Raw genomic sequence first — 15,668 nt, 5'->3', positions numbered from 1 at the left:
ATGCTTCCAACAAAGGCCCTTTAATATTTGGCATTTATACCACATATGAAACACTCCACATACTTTTTTATGAACTATAGAGAATAGGGTGCAGCACTTTCCGAGCAGTGCCGTAAGATCCATAACCGAGTTGGAATCCTTCACCTAGAGAATGACACTGCTGTTCTTGGGGCTCACATTGCTGGTTCTGGCCTGGGCACTGTGTGAGCTCTAGGGTTACGGCAATGAGTGAGGTGTGAATGTTGGCACTGTGGGATAAGGAAGCATTGGTTCTGTATGGAGGAATGTGGGAAGGTTTCCCAAAGGGGTGTTTGAGCGGGGACAGAATAATAACGACTACCATTTAATGAGCACTTCTCATATGGCAGCACCATCCTAAGCCCTTTATTTCTGAAGGTCATCAGCCCAACCCCATGCAGCACAAATCCTTATCCCCATTTTACAGTTTAGCAAACTGAGGCTCAGAGAGGTGAATTGAACCACCCAGAGACCTCACACCTAGAGCCGTGGCAGAGCTGGAAACAGAATCAAAGTCACCCTGGCCCCAAAACATGGTTTGCGTCCAACACCTTCCCTTACACACACGGTGAAGGAAAGGAGGGAGCAGAGGGTATTTCGGGGAAACGGAACCATTCCTGCAGAGGGCAGAGCAATGAACAAGCCTGGCGTGCTCTGGGAATAATGATAAATCCAGTGTGATGGGAGCGCGGGGTATGCAGAGGAAGTGTCAGGAGCCGTCGCCAGTTTGCGAAGTGTCTTGAGTGCCAGGCTGAAGTGCTTGGTTGCTGTCCCGCAGACAGTGGCAGCCAATAGAGGTTTGTAAGCAGAGGGCGGCGATGCGGTCAGCCAGCTTTCAGGGAGATGACTCAGGCAGCAGTGCTCAGAACAGTCTGGAGTTATCAACGGCAGAGGCCGGGAGCAAGGGGCTTCTCTGGGCTTCGCAGCCTTGGCAAGTGTCGTGGGCCAGAGACACTGCTCCCTGCAGGCCCAGCCCACGATGCTGGCCTGGGACAAGCAGTGGCTGCTGAAGGGAAGGGTGTCGCCAGGACTGGCCCAGACAAAGGGTCCTGCCTCGTGCCAGCCTGGGTGTCCGGATGTCTCTGCCAACCCGACAGCTGGGGGAGGAGGCAGGAAGGTCAAGGTCAGCTGTCAGAGCTTCTCCCAGTGGGGTCTGGCTGCGGTGTGATGAGGCCTCATCCAGGATAACATCCGCTTTCTAAATTTTGCTGCTCTGGTAAAACAATATCTCCTTATTTTAAATATTTACTTTATTCTTATTTATAAATTATTTCATTAATTTATATAATTAATTAATAGAAGGCATTACAATTTCTAGAATTGAAATTAATATAAATATAAATAATTGATTAAGATAAATTATTTGAATATTAAATATTTAAAATAACGTTTACTTTACTAGTATCTATGAGCATCTTTTCATATATGAGCCTTTGGGTTTCCTTATCTAGAAATTGCTTGTTCTTATCTTTTGCTCTCTTTTCCAGTGGTCTTTGCTGCTTTTCCTTGTGGCTCTTTAGGAGTTCCTTATAGATTCCAGATACTTGCCTGGGTTTAGATATGACAACTCTTCCACCTTGTCCTCTGTCCATTGACCTTATCCACATGTCCTTTCTTTAACAGAAATCATTAATTCTGATGTATTGAAATTCACCTTTTTGTCTTATTTTTTATGCTTTGGGAACTTTAGTTAACAAGTCCTTCCCCACTCTTAATTCACAAAGATATTCTCCTATACCTTCTTTCATTAAAGTTACAGTTTTGCCTTTCAAGACATGTTTTAATCCAACTGGAGTCCATCCTTGCATGGGTGTTAAGATCAGGTCTTTTCCATTTCCATTTTTCTCCATAGAACAAGTCAGCTTTCCCAGGCTTATCTATCAGGCAGTCATCCTGGCCCTACCAATTTGTGGGTCCTTTATCAGGTTCTCTTTAGCTTCCCAAAGGGAGGACCAGTTATTTCAGAATTGCCTGGAGAGTTATTAAAATGCAGGTTCCTGGACCCGCCCAGTACTGCTGCATCAGAATCTCTGCACGTGGGCCTGGGAGTGTACATTTTATACCATCTGCCAGTGACTCCACTATGCACTAAAGTGTCATAAAGTATTGCTCATGTCTGTAAACAAATGCTTACTATTCCATTCATGCAATAAGTACTTTGCAGGGGTCTGGGCTAGGTACTAAGGACACTAGGGTAATAAGGCACATCCTCAGCAGTCTGGGAGAAAAAAAAAAGCAGTCACTATTCAATATAAGGGTTGATTCCTAAGGGAACCCTGGGAAGGGCCATATGGGTTAGAGGGGTGAGGGCAGCCTCACTGAGAGATGAGAAGGAAACAGCCAAGCTCGTGGGTGGGAAGCCACAGAGCGAACAGCACGTGCAGAAGCTCCTTAGGCTAAACTCCTTAGGCTTATCCTGTTGGCCTCAAAAACATCGAGCAGTTGTATTGCCTGTGTACCTCCTCATTACTATAGTAATCATGTGATTACTATATGTGCTCTTACTTGGGATAAGCATGATGAGTACCTCTCCACTCAACTCCATTCATGCAATCACAGATAACTATGCCAGAAATCAACAGCAGAAGAAATGCCAAGAAGAACCCATCTCAGCATTAAGAGATATTCCTATTAGGGAAGTAAACCAAGTGTTTTTTCTTGAGGCCAAAGAACTTTACACCAAAAACTGAATTGTATGTGGACGAATACCAAACATTTATAAGTTTTTGACATAAAAATTTTGACCATAAAAGAAAAAGAAGGAGGCATGTGGGAAGCAGCAACCCAGGTGAGAGAACCAGGCAGGGCTAGGTCACAAAAGGTCTCACATGCCAGGCTGAGGAGCTTGGATTTTATAGAGTAGGTTTAATGCTAGAATAAAAATAATAATAGCTAACATTTCTTCAGTGCTCACCTTGTGTCAGGCAGGCACTGTGCTACGCCCTTTACCTGGATTATCTCATTTCATCTGCACAAAGCCTCTGTGAAGTGTTTGAATCATTGTTACGGGTTGGGGCAAGGGTGAGTCCTCCATTAATTTGACTGTGGGGGGCAGGGAATGGGGAGTGGCCAGAGTGACCTAGAGTTGATAAATTGAACCCACCCTTTTTTTTTTTAAATTTATCTTTATTCTATTTATTTTTGGCTGCATTGGGTCTTCGTTGTGGTGCACGGGCTTCTTATTGCAGTGGCTTCTCTTGTTGCTGAGCACGGGCTCTAGGCACGCGGGCTTCAGTAGTTGTGGCATGCAGACTCAGTAGTTGTGGCACGCAGGCTCAGTAGTTGTGGCACACGGGCTTAGTTGCTCCGCGGCATGTGGGATCTTCCCCGAACAGGGATTGAACACGTGTCCACTGCATTGGCAGGTGGATTCTTAACCACTGCACCACCAGGGAAGCCCTGAACCCATCCTTGGAATGGGAGTAGGGCTCTGCTGGCCATCAAACCAAGCAGAGGCATTTGTGTGAACAAAGGCTTGGAGGCTGGACCAGTGGGGATCAGCACACACAGCAAGGCTGGGGTGAGGCCTTGTGAGGCAGGCTGAGCAGCAGGGAACCCAGCAGGGGAGGGGCATAACCAGGCTTGGGCTTTCAAGCCATGACAGGGCACCATTATGCTTTGGGACAATGGCAGAAACCAAATGGACAGATCCACAGCTGCCTAAGATGCTGTCTCTCACTGGCTACTTAATCCCTAACCCTATTTTGTGTGTGTGTGGGTGGGGGGCATGCCACGTGGCATGTGGGATCTTAGTTCCCCTGACCAGGGATCGAACCAGGGCCCCTGGCAGTGAAAGCACCGTCCTGGTCCTAACCACTGGACCACCAGGGAATTCCAATCCCTAACCTTTAGGAAGGCCCCTAGGAACTCTAGGAGCAGACTTCTGGGGGATTTATTGGGGTCAAGAGGGGAACTTCGTTGGCTTCCTTAGATAGTGCCATAGGCACAGCCACCTGACCTCAAGACCAGCCCTTGCACTGGGGTAAGGAGACAGCTGTGAGAGTCCCCATGGACCCCCAAAGTAGCCGTCCCCTCCAGGAGAAAGGAACTCAGGAGTTTGCAGGGGCCTGAGCTAGGTCAGTCTCAGACCTGGCCATTCATGGCTGCAGCAAGGATGCCTTCCCTGCCTGGGCCTCAGCATGGGTGTCCTTGGCCTTGGCCTCTGAACAGATGTCCCAGGACCCCCTGCAGGGCTGGCCCCAACTCAGGACTTTTCTGTGTGTTTACAGACATAGATGAGTGTGGGCAGCCCGAGGTGTGCAGCGGGGGGCGGTGCACCAACACGGAGGGTTCCTACCACTGCGAGTGTGACCAGGGCTACATGATGGTCAGGAAGGGCCATTGCCAAGGTAAGGAATGGGGTGCCGCTCTACCCTCTCCTGGCCCCTCCCCGGGCACTGCCCACCACCAGCTCCCCTTCCAGCTTATCCCCGACTGGGCCCCTTGATGCCGAGCCCCCTCCTGCGCACAGAGAGACCTATCTGTGGATTCTGGAGCCCTTCTGTCCCCTCAGTGGGATTTTGACATCCTGTCTGTCCCGGCAGCACGGAGCACAGTAACTTTATGTACATGAGATCCCGGGAGCACCCCTCCATGCACCTCTGCCCCTCACCTTGAGTCATGCGGCAGAGGGAAGGTTGATCTATCTGGGAGGTGCCTGGGGCCTTGGGCTTGGCCTACTTGCTAAAGCTTTAAGGCTGTGAGCTCCTCAGAGCTGGACCATATCCTTAGATGACCATACATGGACACCTGACAAATGTCCATGTGTTGGACACCCCAACAAATGCTAGTGGAATAAATGAACAAATAAGCCCTCATCCTGGCCCCCTTTCCTAGGCCCTGCCATAAGTTGGCTGTGTCATTGCCAAGTGATGTCCTCACAGACTGGCTTGAACCTGCCACCGTCATGTCAGCTCCTGGCAGCCCTGCCACTTCCACCCCGCTGCCAGGCTGGGGGTTTCAGATGCTTGCAAGAGGCCTGGGTCATGTGCTCCCAAGACTGGCTGAGACAGGAAGGGGTGAGGGGGAATCCAGGCTCTCTCTGGAAAGAAGTCCTGCCCTGGATCCAAGGTTAGGCCCTGATGCCTCCCTGCCTCCAGGTTTCCCCGGGCCAGGATTCAGAGGGTCCTAGAGGTGAGAGATGAGCTTCTGTGTCTGGTGAAGGGAGCCCACCCCCTTCCCAATGCCACTACCACAGAAGCAGAGTCCAGAGCCCTGGCAGGTCTTGGCAAAGGGGAGACAGACAATGCTCTGCCTGCATCCCTGGCGCGTTACTTTCCCCTCTCAATGCCTCCCCGTTTAAACTCAGGCCCACTTATGATCCAAACCTGAATCCACTTCCCTTATCCTCACTAACTTACTGGGAACAGACATTCTGGCATGTTCCGGGAGAAGGGAGAGTGAAGGGAGTTAGCATTTGATGTTTGCCTGCTATGTGCCAGGTGCTGTGCTAGGGATCTGATAGACTGCCTCATTTAAGCATCGAACATTATTAATTTGGCATTAGACTTTGTTAAAAAGTAAAGCAAAACTAAAGGAAACGAACTAAGAAAAATACCAGGACATTAAAAATATCAAATTTATACTAACCAGTCCGTGCAAGAGCACAGGCTCTGGCGGAGACAGGCCTGGGTTTGGCTCTTGTCTCAATGTCTGAAAATGGAAACCATAATGCCCATCTCAGGGGCTCTTGTGAGGACTGAATAACCTGCCACATACAAAGCGCACATGCAGCCCCTCAGCGAGTAGGGGGCGGCACTACTGTCTGAGGACCCATTCTCTCGCACGTCTAATCTCCCCTCAACGCCAGGTTCCAGACACACTCCTCGGCTGGGAGGTCAGGCTGAGTTCCTGGCCCAGGGCAGACACTCTGAGTCTGCTGAGAGAAAAACGGATGTAGCCCGCACGCTTCTCCAGGTTTCCATCCATAACCACAGACCCGGCCCATCACCCCGAGAGCCCAGTGAATTTCCTCTCCTCTTTCTTCTTCTTCCAACTAAGAAACCACTCTCTCCACTTAAACTTAAAGTATCTGGTGAAAGGCCTGAGTGGTCTGGACAGCAGCCCATCCAAAGTCTCGATGGCATTTCCATCGTACCAGGACTCTGGGTTCCCATGGAAAGGGGTTAGATTCCCCTGCAGACTGCCAGGGCTCTGCTGTCCCCACCCACGTCCAAGGTCACCTGAGCGTCTGGCACCTGAGTGAGCACCCTCCCCACCCTGTGCTCTCACAAGGAACAGAGGCAGCACCTTCACATTTCCTCACGCAGAGGCTGCAGTGCTGGTTAGAGAAGCTCCAGGATCCTCCCAGTGTACAGACAGCAGGCTGGCAAGCTGGTCCCTGGGGTGACTGTTTCCTTGGGTCTTCTGGGATCTCTTCAGCAGCCTCATACCAAGAGGATGTGAAGGTTTAGTTAGTCACATGGCCTCATTCTTTGGTCAGCAAACACTTGTTGAGTGCCAGCTGGGTCCCAGCCATGGGCTAGGAATATAGCAATAAAAAGACAGACAGCTCCTGCCCACAGAGGACCAGGGTAAAAGCTACCAAAGCATACCATAAGCTTAGATTAAAATTCAAACCCTAGACTAGGCAGAAAAATCTGGCTCCAGGCACCAAGAGGTTGGTGGAACAGCCTCAAGATATCTGGTGACATCAGAGCCTGTGCCTTTAACATGGAACCCACTTCATCCAGAATCTTTATCTGGCTCCTTTAATCGGCTAGGCTAGTGGCTCCGTTATATCCACCCCCACTTAGAAGAGGCCTGCCCTGGCTCAGGTGGAGACTGTGGGCTGCTTTGACCCTCTGCCCTCTCTCTCACCTGCTGACAGACCTCTCGCACATGATCATCGCTGGCTGGGGCTCTGGTCTGAGGAAGGTGTGCCAGGTGTGCCAGTGGTGGGTGTGCCAGGATAGGCCAGGTTATACTACATTAACAACCAACCTCAACCTTAGTGATTTAGGACACCACAAACTTGATATCTGACCAAGGCCACATGTCCATCATGAGGAAACATCCTGCCCCATGTTTCCTCACCCTAGAACCTGGCTAAAGGAATAGCCAGCATCTTGAATGTGGCCAGTGTTCATGGAAGAAAGAAAGAGCATTCTGCAGGGTTGCACACAAATAAACGTTTGGGCCCACGAATTACACACGTCATAGCTATTGGCCAGCACTAGTCCCCTGGCCCCATCCAACCACAAGGGACCAGGAGGCACAAGCCCACCATGGCCCAGAAGTGGAGAGCTGGAATTCTAAGTGAACAGCATTCATCCTGCAAGTCTCCTAATGCCCGGTGTGAAACAGTTTGGGCACCACCTCCACAGATGTGCCCAGAACATTTGGGGCAGGGCAGACCTCAGGGCCCTTTGCTCCTGGTAAATCTAATCTCCTTCCTATCCTGCCTGAGGAGTCCAAAGACTCCATTTTTCCTCAGTGTGGTCTTAGAGGAGGATCCTTGCCTCATTCTTTCTCTTCATCCCAGAGTCTCGCATCCCTGAAGCAGGAATTGTGGATAATTCCCAATGGCTTTGCCCATTTTCCTTTGGTACCTCAGCCAAGGCCAGTGGGCCATGGTGCTGGCCAAAGTTGGTGGCCCTAGGACCTTCATTTCCTCCACCTCTGTCTCATTCTCTCCATCTCTGTCTTCACAGAAGCCCTTAGAATAGCTTAGCCTGGTGTCACCACAGCCCAGCTAGGGGCTCTTGGCTGCCCTCTTTCCAGAGGTGAGCCTTATCTCAGTGTCCCCAAGATTGTCCGGCAGTTCTGGGTATCTCCTTACACACACAACCTGAAAAACCACCTGCCCTGTGTATGTCTTCCTCATGTGGACCCTCAGGGTGAAGTTTTGACCTTGAGAGGTACCTGGTTCCCTGGGACAGAGGGCTTTGATGTACCCGGTCTTCTGTAGACCAAACAACCTCAGAGGAGATTCATATTCACCCTCCACTTCCGGGCCCATGTCCTGTTCTATTATGACAGCTGCTGGCTTGAGTCCCTTTGCAGAAAGCCTGTGTTCTGACCCTTGGCCCTGCCTCCTGCCTTTCTTTCCTCCATGGGTGCTGAGTAGGTATTCCTCCTGGGCAGTAGGGCCTCTGAATCTACATGAACTAGTGGCCTCCCTGCAGGAGAATGACAGTTATCCACATAGGGAGGGTAAATCTGGCGCTCGGTCAATCTGTCTGTCATGAATAGTGACTGGGAGCCTCGACACTGGGCCAGAGGAGCAGAATGTCCTCCTGCAGTCCTGACCCAGAGTTCAACCCCTGTGTTACAGGGATCCCTAACTCAGCCCAGGTCGCCTGGTGCCTTGGATGGTGGACTCCCCAATATGCAAGCTTCACACTGGGAAGAGCCCTGCATGCAGTTCCTGGGAGAAAGCTCACCCTCCCGCTCCCTGTCACTCTCCCAGGACTGGCTGCTCTCTCTCTCCATGGATCACCCCTTCCCCTACTTGTCCTTTCTGGCTGACTTCCCTGGATCTCAGCAGAGTGGGTGCTGGAGCTCTATGTGGTTCTCAGCTAGAAGAAAAGTCTCTCCAGCTGAGAAGCCTTGCCAGGCTCCACCCTTCACTCTGCATCAGCCTCAGGGCTGGTCTTGGCCACATCTAAGATTGGGGGGTCATCCTCAGTCCTCATTTCCTGGTGCAGGGAAGCCCATTTGGCCCTCATTGCCCAGCTGGGGTCTATTCTGGGGCCTCTGGGATCTGCCAAGCACGTCCAGGCACGTCATTGTCACCCCTTGTAAAGGAACAAGGGAGATACGAAGGCCCTTCCCAAGAGTCCAGCTCATGAATTCAAGCTCTCTCACCCTCCCCTAGCTAGTGGAAGGGCAGCCTCCTTCACCAGGGAGTCTCCCTTCCTATAGGTCTTCCATCTCTCTTTTGTCCAGGACAGTGGACGGGAGGTGGGGTTGGGAACACAGGACAGCACTCACTTTTTCCTAGTTTCCATCAGTACAGAAACTGACATCCCTCCTTCTCCCCAGCCAAGGGCAGCGTCAAGGATTTGCTTCTTCACAGCCCACCCATGTGCCACGGTTTGCAGAGATGACCAAGGGGGGCGGGGCTGTTATTTTGCAGATATCGACGAATGCCATCACCCCGGCACCTGCCCTGACGGGAGATGCGTCAACTCCCCTGGCTCCTACACTTGCCTGCCCTGCGAGGAGGGCTACAGGGGCCAGAGTGGGAGCTGTGTAGGTGAGGGCTGCTTGCCAAGGCACTGAGGGGGCTGTTTGGCCTTGGGACCCCTGGATGAGCCCACAACAGGAAGGGGAAGGCGTGGGCAGAGGGAAGTGACTTGGAGGCTATTGTCCTCCATGACCTGGCTGGGTTCCCAGATGACGCTGGGGCTGAGATGGGTGTGCTTCAGTTACTGGTGCTCTGCCCTGTGAATCAGCCGGGGGTGGGGGGTGCCTGTCAGCTCCTTGGCCATATCCATCCTTGGGCTACAGCCCAAGGTCGCAGCGGCTTCTGTGGCTGGATCCTGCTAGGTAGAGTGAGATACCAAGCGTCTTTGGAAGAGGCTGACACCAGTGGTGTGTTTCCCAGGGAGGAGTGGTCTTCTGCTCTTCGGCATCTCAATGTCTCAGTGTCTAACAGCAAGCCTAACTGAGCAGCGGGTGCTCTTCCCCCTGGGGGGAGGGGTGCTGCATGTCATCTGTAGGAGGAATGCTCTCTCCCCTCAGCCCCTGCAGGACGAAGGGCCCAGGGTTCAGAATGCCAGGAGGGACTGAGTTGTGAATAGACGCTTTGAGGCTCTGGAGAGGGCAGACATTTCCCAGGCCCTTGAGACTGCCACTCAGCCACCCAGGCATAACTTGCCCTCTCTCTGCGTTGCCCACTCACCTATTGAACCTGGTGGGTGGGCTGGGAACATGAGATAATGTCAGTCTGGTTGGTGGGTAGGAGACCAGAGAGGTTCAGACTCACTATAAGGTGAGTCAAGGGTCTTAGACACTTGACTGCAGGTGTCCTCAGATGGGCCAAACCAGTCCCAGGGCTGGGGGACCTGGCCCCCTTTTCTAGGAATTTGCAAGATGCTCTGTGTCACTAGATAGAGCTGAAGTGAGCTCGGGAGGGGGAAGTGAGGTCAGGGGAGAAGGGTACCCTGTCTAGGTAGGTGGGCCCAGGAACAGGAAGGACCTCATGCCCTTCCCAGGGTGCCCATGGCCCCTCTGAATGCTGATTCCCTGGCCTCGTAATTGAGATGCTCTCAGCCTGATGATGGAGGCTGCGTGAGGGAGATGAGGCCAGCCCACCATCCTGGACTTCTCTCCCGCAGATGTGAATGAGTGTCTGACCCCTGGGGTCTGCACCCATGGAACGTGCATCAACCTGGAGGGCTCCTTCAGATGCTCTTGTGAGCCGGGCTACGAGGTCACCTCAGACGAGAAGGGCTGCCAAGGTACAAAGAAGATCTGAAGCATGCTTTGTCCACAGCACGTCAGCCTGCAGCTCCCTCCCTCTGGCCCCGCATCCCTGAGCATGCTGACCCAACATGTGGCTGCGAGACCCGTCCTTTCCCCCACCCTGCCCCACTCCCGCCCCACTGGTCTCTGGCTAGCCTGGTGTGTCTGTCCTGCAGAGCCCCACACAGAGCTCAATGGCCTGTTTCAGATGTTGACGAGTGTGCCAGCCGGGCCTCGTGCCCCGCGGGCCTCTGCCTCAACACGGAGGGCTCCTTCACCTGCTCGGCCTGCGAGAGTGGGTACTGGGTGAACGAGGACGGCACTGCCTGTGAAGGTAACCCGGGGGAGGGGGGATGGCAGAGAGGAACTGAGAACACAGGCCCTCTTACCTCTCAAAGAACACTCCATTTGTCCCCCAGCTTGGGGCTGATGCCGAGGGCCTCCAGGCTAGGCTAGAGGACCCTGTGAACGGACTTGGCCCCAGGGACAGCTTCTATTTCCTCCTCCATGAGTACAGGAGGAAAAGGGAGTCACGGAGGCAAGAGGGAAGCTGACGGTAGAGCTGCCCCAGGAGCATCCTGGGGAGAGGGTACTGGGGTTGCCCTACAGAAGGCTCACAGCCAGGGCCTCCCTTTCCCCAGGGACCGCCAGAAAGTCCTATAAGCTCAGAGAAGAAGCCAGAGGCGTGGGGTGCTTCCTGCCTCACCAGGTGGAGGGAGGCCTCCTAGGCCCCCGGGTGACTGGCTGGCTGTCTGCCCCAGACCTAGACGAGTGTGCCCTTCTGGGAGTCTGCCCCTCGGGAGTCTGCACCAACACTGCCGGCTCCTTCTCCTGCAGCGACTGCGAGCGGGGCTACCGGCCCAGCACCCTGGGCCACACCTGTGACGTGAGAGGCCGCCCCGCTGTGCGGGAGAAAAGCGCAGACTAACCCATCACCCTTAGAGAAGGGCGCTCACCTCAGATGGTGGGCCAGCTGGGGACACCTGTTCTTGCTCCTCCCCCAACAGTAGTTGGAAAGGCGACCGCAGATCTGGGTCTAGGGGACCACTGAGCCACTGGATCACAAGCTTCAATGCGTGTCAGAATCTCTGGGCGAGTTTGTTCAACAGGCAGCTTCCTGGGGCCTTGTCCCAGACCTACTAAATCCACCTCTGTCAGGGGCCCTTGGGGTCTGTCATCTAACAAGGTCCTCAAGGGTTCCTTGTAAGGGTGGGTGCTGGGACCATATTCTGAAAAACCTTGGCCTGTACCAGGCAATCTGTAGGCCAATTTAAATAATCTAGTTTTGGGCTTTCCTGGTGGTGCAGTGGTTGAGAGTCCGCCTGCCGATGCAGGGGACACAGGTTCGTGCCCCGGTCCGGGAAGACCCCACGTGCCGCGGAGCGGCTGGGCCCGTGAGCCATGGCCGCTGAGCCTGCGCTTCCGGAGGCTGTGCTCCACAATGGGAGAGGCCACAGCAGTGAGAGACCCGCGTTCCCCCTCTCCAAAAAAAGAAAAATAATAATAATCTAGTTTCTGTTACCTTCTCAGGTTCTCTGTATCTGCTTCCTCGGCTTATTTCTCATTTGCCTTCCCATTGTTTCTCAGTGAAATCTCGGCCATCTCAGCCAAGATGAGGGCAGTGGGGTTTGGCCACCCTAGGCCAGGGTTGCTGGGATAGGCCAACTGTCCCCAAGGTGGGCACTGTGTGAGCTGCCAGAGGCGGGGGAGCTGGGACAGAAGGAGGGAGCTGCAGTTATCCGGCTCCCCAAAGGCTCCCTTGCCGGCTTCTCCCAGTTGTGCTGCTTTACAAGGGAACGATGCCCCTATGGGTCCAGTCTCCTCAGGCAGGTGCCAGGTCCTCTGGAGACCTCCCCGTTGGCTCCTGCCCTTGGGAGGTGCTGCCATCGGCTGCCCTCCTCCCTGTGTGACCCTGCAGATGTGGATGAGTGTGAAGACCCCCAGAGCAGCTGCCTGGGAGGTGAGTGCAAGAACACGGCTGGCTCCTACCAGTGCCTCTGCCCCCCGGGCTTCCAGCTGGCCAATGGCACCGTGTGTGAGGGTGAGTGGCTCAGGTCTCCCCACCGGGGACGGGGGCAGAGTGCGCGGGGAGGCGGGAGCGTCCCTGGGAGACAGCACAGCCCATCTTCTCCCTACAGACGTGGACGAGTGCGTGGGAGAGGAGTACTGCGCACCGCGTGGCGAATGCCTCAACAGCCACGGGTCCTTTTTCTGTCTCTGCGCCCCCGGCTTTGCCAGCGCAGAGGGGGGCGCCAGCTGCCAGGGTGAGGAGCCAGCAGCAGGGGGTGCTAGAGGCTATCTAGAGTACTGAAATAAAATGCTCACGGTCCCACCCAGGATGGGAAGATAGGAGGCTGAGTGATGAAATGGGAGGCAGATGTCAGGAGGGACTCAGTCTTCCTCCAGGGCCTCTCCATGGTGTCTATGGCAGGTGCCCCTCACCCTCTCTCCCCTTGACACAGCCCCAGTTCCAGGGCTCCGCCCCCAGTCGGGCCTCTGGCTTCCAGCTCTGGACTCTCCCTCAGATCTTCCAGCACTTTCCTACTTCTAGCCACTCCCTCGCCCTCCTATGGGCTCCTCAGGGCCCAGAAGAAGCTGCACAGGGCCCTGGAGACCCATGGCTGGTCCTGCTGACAGATGTCTCTATTCTAGATGTGGACGAGTGTGCAGTCACTGACCGGTGTCTTGGGGGGCAGTGTGTCAACACTGAGGGCTCCTTCAACTGTCTGTGCAAGACTGGCTTCCAGCCCTCCGCAGAGAGTGGGGAGTGTGTGGGTAAGGGCTCTGGGGGGAGTGAACGGGGCCCCTCCCCACGTCTGTCCCCTCCACTCTGCCTCCTCCTCAGCTCCCTGGGACCTGGACCCCCAGCTTCCGGGAAGCAGAGAACTTTCCACAGATTAATCATCCAATGCATTTATTGAGCCTCTGCTGACTCAGGGACTGTTTCAGGATGTCCTTGTGCTAGCAGAGCACACAATCTAGTTTTTAAAGCTGAACTGATGCAACAGATATTTATTAAACACCACCTGGGTTTAATGTCTTTTGCTGGAACAAATAGACAGTTATGGACCACCTTGAAATTGACCAAGGGAGACAGATATGAAGACGACTCTCTATAATACACTTTGGGGAAGGTTTTCTATAAAGAGAAGTAGAGAGCAGGGTGTGGGGGACAGGAGTGTCACAGAGGCTGAGAGCTCAGTGCTCTCCTAAATAGCAGAGCGCTCACCTCCTAGATGCTCAGCCCTGCGGGTCAGGGGAAATGATCCTGAACTTGATGCTCGGGGGTTGACATGAGCACAGTAGTTTGGAACAGATCAAGGACCCCAGAGGTTGTGGGGCATGACCTTTTAATGCCAGAGAGGTGGGGCTAGAGTAGTGACCTGGCCACTTCTGTCCCCTCTCATGACTCTGGGGACAGACATTGATGAGTGTGAGGACTTGGGAGACTCGGCGTGTGGGGGCTGGAGGTGTGAGAACAGCCCCGGCTCCTACCGCTGTGTCCCGGGCTGCCAGCCGGGCTTCCATGTGGCCCCGACTGGAGACTGTGCTGGTGAGTCGGGAGCAGGTGTCCAGGGTGAGAAGCCTGAGGACACCTATTTTTCATGCATCCAGCTAGAAGCTATTTTTTGCAGCTGTTTGAAGTTTGTGTATTTTCCACACAGCAGTGCTTACACACAAATTGAAGGGGAATGTCAGTGTTAGAGTTTTCATTTCCTGTATTCAGAAGTTAGCTTTCAGAAATCTTGGTGATAGTAGACCAAATAAATAAGAATTCCCAGCGAACAGAGAGCACACCCTACACTGTAGCCTCCCCTGACCCACAGACATAGACGAGTGTGCCAACGACACCATGTGTGGGAGCCACGGTTTCTGCGACAACACCGACGGCTCCTTCCGCTGCCTCTGTGACCAGGGCTTCGAGACCTCGCCCTCCGGCTGGGACTGCATTGGTGAGAAGCCTGAGCCAGGGAAGGGAAGGCCCTTGGGCCCTTGATCCCATCTCCACAGATCTTGGCTGCCCTGCATAGAGGGGCCCTAGGGCCCTCCTCCTGAAATGTTCAGGGTCTAACAAGGCTCCATAAGGGGTCCTCATAGAGTGGCAAGGGAGGGAGATTTCAGCTCCACCCTACAGGGGCACCTTGGCCAGGTTGGTCAAGGAAGCGAGGCCACCTTCAACAAGCAGGGGAAGCAAGCACACTAGTGAAGTCACCACCCTTCCCCAGAGACCCTAAGGTCTCAAGAGGCACATGTGGGGGCCGTGCAGAGGGAGGAACCCTTCCTCTTTGTCCACTTGCGGACTCTTTTCTGCCACCCTTCTCCTTCCTCTTCCTTCCCGTGCCCTCTGCCCACCTGTTCCTCCTTCCTGCTAACTCATACCCACTTCCACTCTTGCCCCAAGGCCTAGCCTGTTTCTTTGCGGGGGGGTGAGACAAGGATCTGCCCGCTGGGCTTGAGGCAGGGGCAGGGGTGCCTGGGCTGCCTCTCCTCTGCCCACGAGTCTGTCCTCCTGCCTGGCAGACGTGAATGAGTGCGAGCTCATGCTGGCGGTATGCGGGGCGGCACTCTGCGAGAACGTGGAGGGCTCCTTCCTGTGCCTCTGCGCCAGCGACCTGGAGGAGTACGACGCTCAGGAGGGGCGCTGCCGACCGCGGGTGGCTGGAGGTGAGGCCCGGACCCCACCCCATCGTTGTGCACCACCACTCCATGGCTTACAAAGCGCTTCCACTGCTCCAGCTCTTAGGGATGTGGGCCGGGCCGGGCTGCAGCTCAGGGATGGAGCGCCGAGCCGTGAGGAGTCTGAGAGTGCGGTGCCGAGTCTGCTACAGGTCGGGGAACTTCCAGGAGGCTGCAGGGTTGTGACGACCCTACAGGAGGCTCAAGAACCTATAATGCCAATTTAGGGGGGCCTCAGGGATCTCAGACTGAGCCTTGGAGGGGCCCTCAATCCAACCCCGGGGAGCTCTTGGCTGAGGAAGACTCTGAAGCTGAGCTAAGCTCGACTCTCCCCGTCCCACTCCACCGAGGGCTGCTGCTGGGCTCAGCCTCTCAGCCCTGGCGGGACTGGGACTCAGCTGGACTTCTCTGACTTGGGGAAAAGCAAGCAGGACTTAGAACAAGGAAGGGTGGGAGGGGCAGGGGCACAGTGTGAAGCAGAGGAATGGGCAGAGAGGGCTGCCTTACGGTATGCCAGGGACTGGGGGCGCCCCACTGCAGTGGAGGGAGGCAGGATGGTACGC

The 15,668-nt window shown here is 54.4% G+C and overlaps 1 protein-coding gene across 1 annotated transcript in view; it reads left to right on the top strand.

Moving 5' to 3' along the window:
* Positions 1-15,668, top strand: part of LTBP2 (latent transforming growth factor beta binding protein 2) — a 99,941-nt gene that overhangs the window by 79,588 nt on the left and 4,685 nt on the right. The window contains exons 19-30 of the mRNA XM_007459734.1: positions 4,248-4,367; positions 9,098-9,217; positions 10,302-10,424; positions 10,637-10,762; positions 11,190-11,314; position 11,624; positions 12,347-12,469; positions 12,567-12,692; positions 13,081-13,203; positions 13,850-13,981; positions 14,256-14,381; positions 14,950-15,093. Of these exons, the coding sequence (XP_007459796.1) occupies positions 4,248-4,367; positions 9,098-9,217; positions 10,302-10,424; positions 10,637-10,762; positions 11,190-11,314; position 11,624; positions 12,347-12,469; positions 12,567-12,692; positions 13,081-13,203; positions 13,850-13,981; positions 14,256-14,381; positions 14,950-15,093 (1,389 nt within the window). The remainder of the gene's footprint in view (positions 1-4,247; positions 4,368-9,097; positions 9,218-10,301; positions 10,425-10,636; positions 10,763-11,189; positions 11,315-11,623; positions 11,625-12,346; positions 12,470-12,566; positions 12,693-13,080; positions 13,204-13,849; positions 13,982-14,255; positions 14,382-14,949; positions 15,094-15,668) is intronic.

The sequence above is a fragment of the Lipotes vexillifer genome, unplaced genomic scaffold (genome assembly GCF_000442215.2).
Source record: "Lipotes vexillifer unplaced genomic scaffold, Lipotes_vexillifer_v1.1 scaffold39, whole genome shotgun sequence".
Taxonomy (NCBI): Eukaryota; Metazoa; Chordata; class Mammalia; order Artiodactyla; family Lipotidae; genus Lipotes; species Lipotes vexillifer.
The sequence above is the reverse complement of the archived record's forward strand: the minus strand, read 5'-3'. Positions and strand labels throughout refer to the sequence as shown.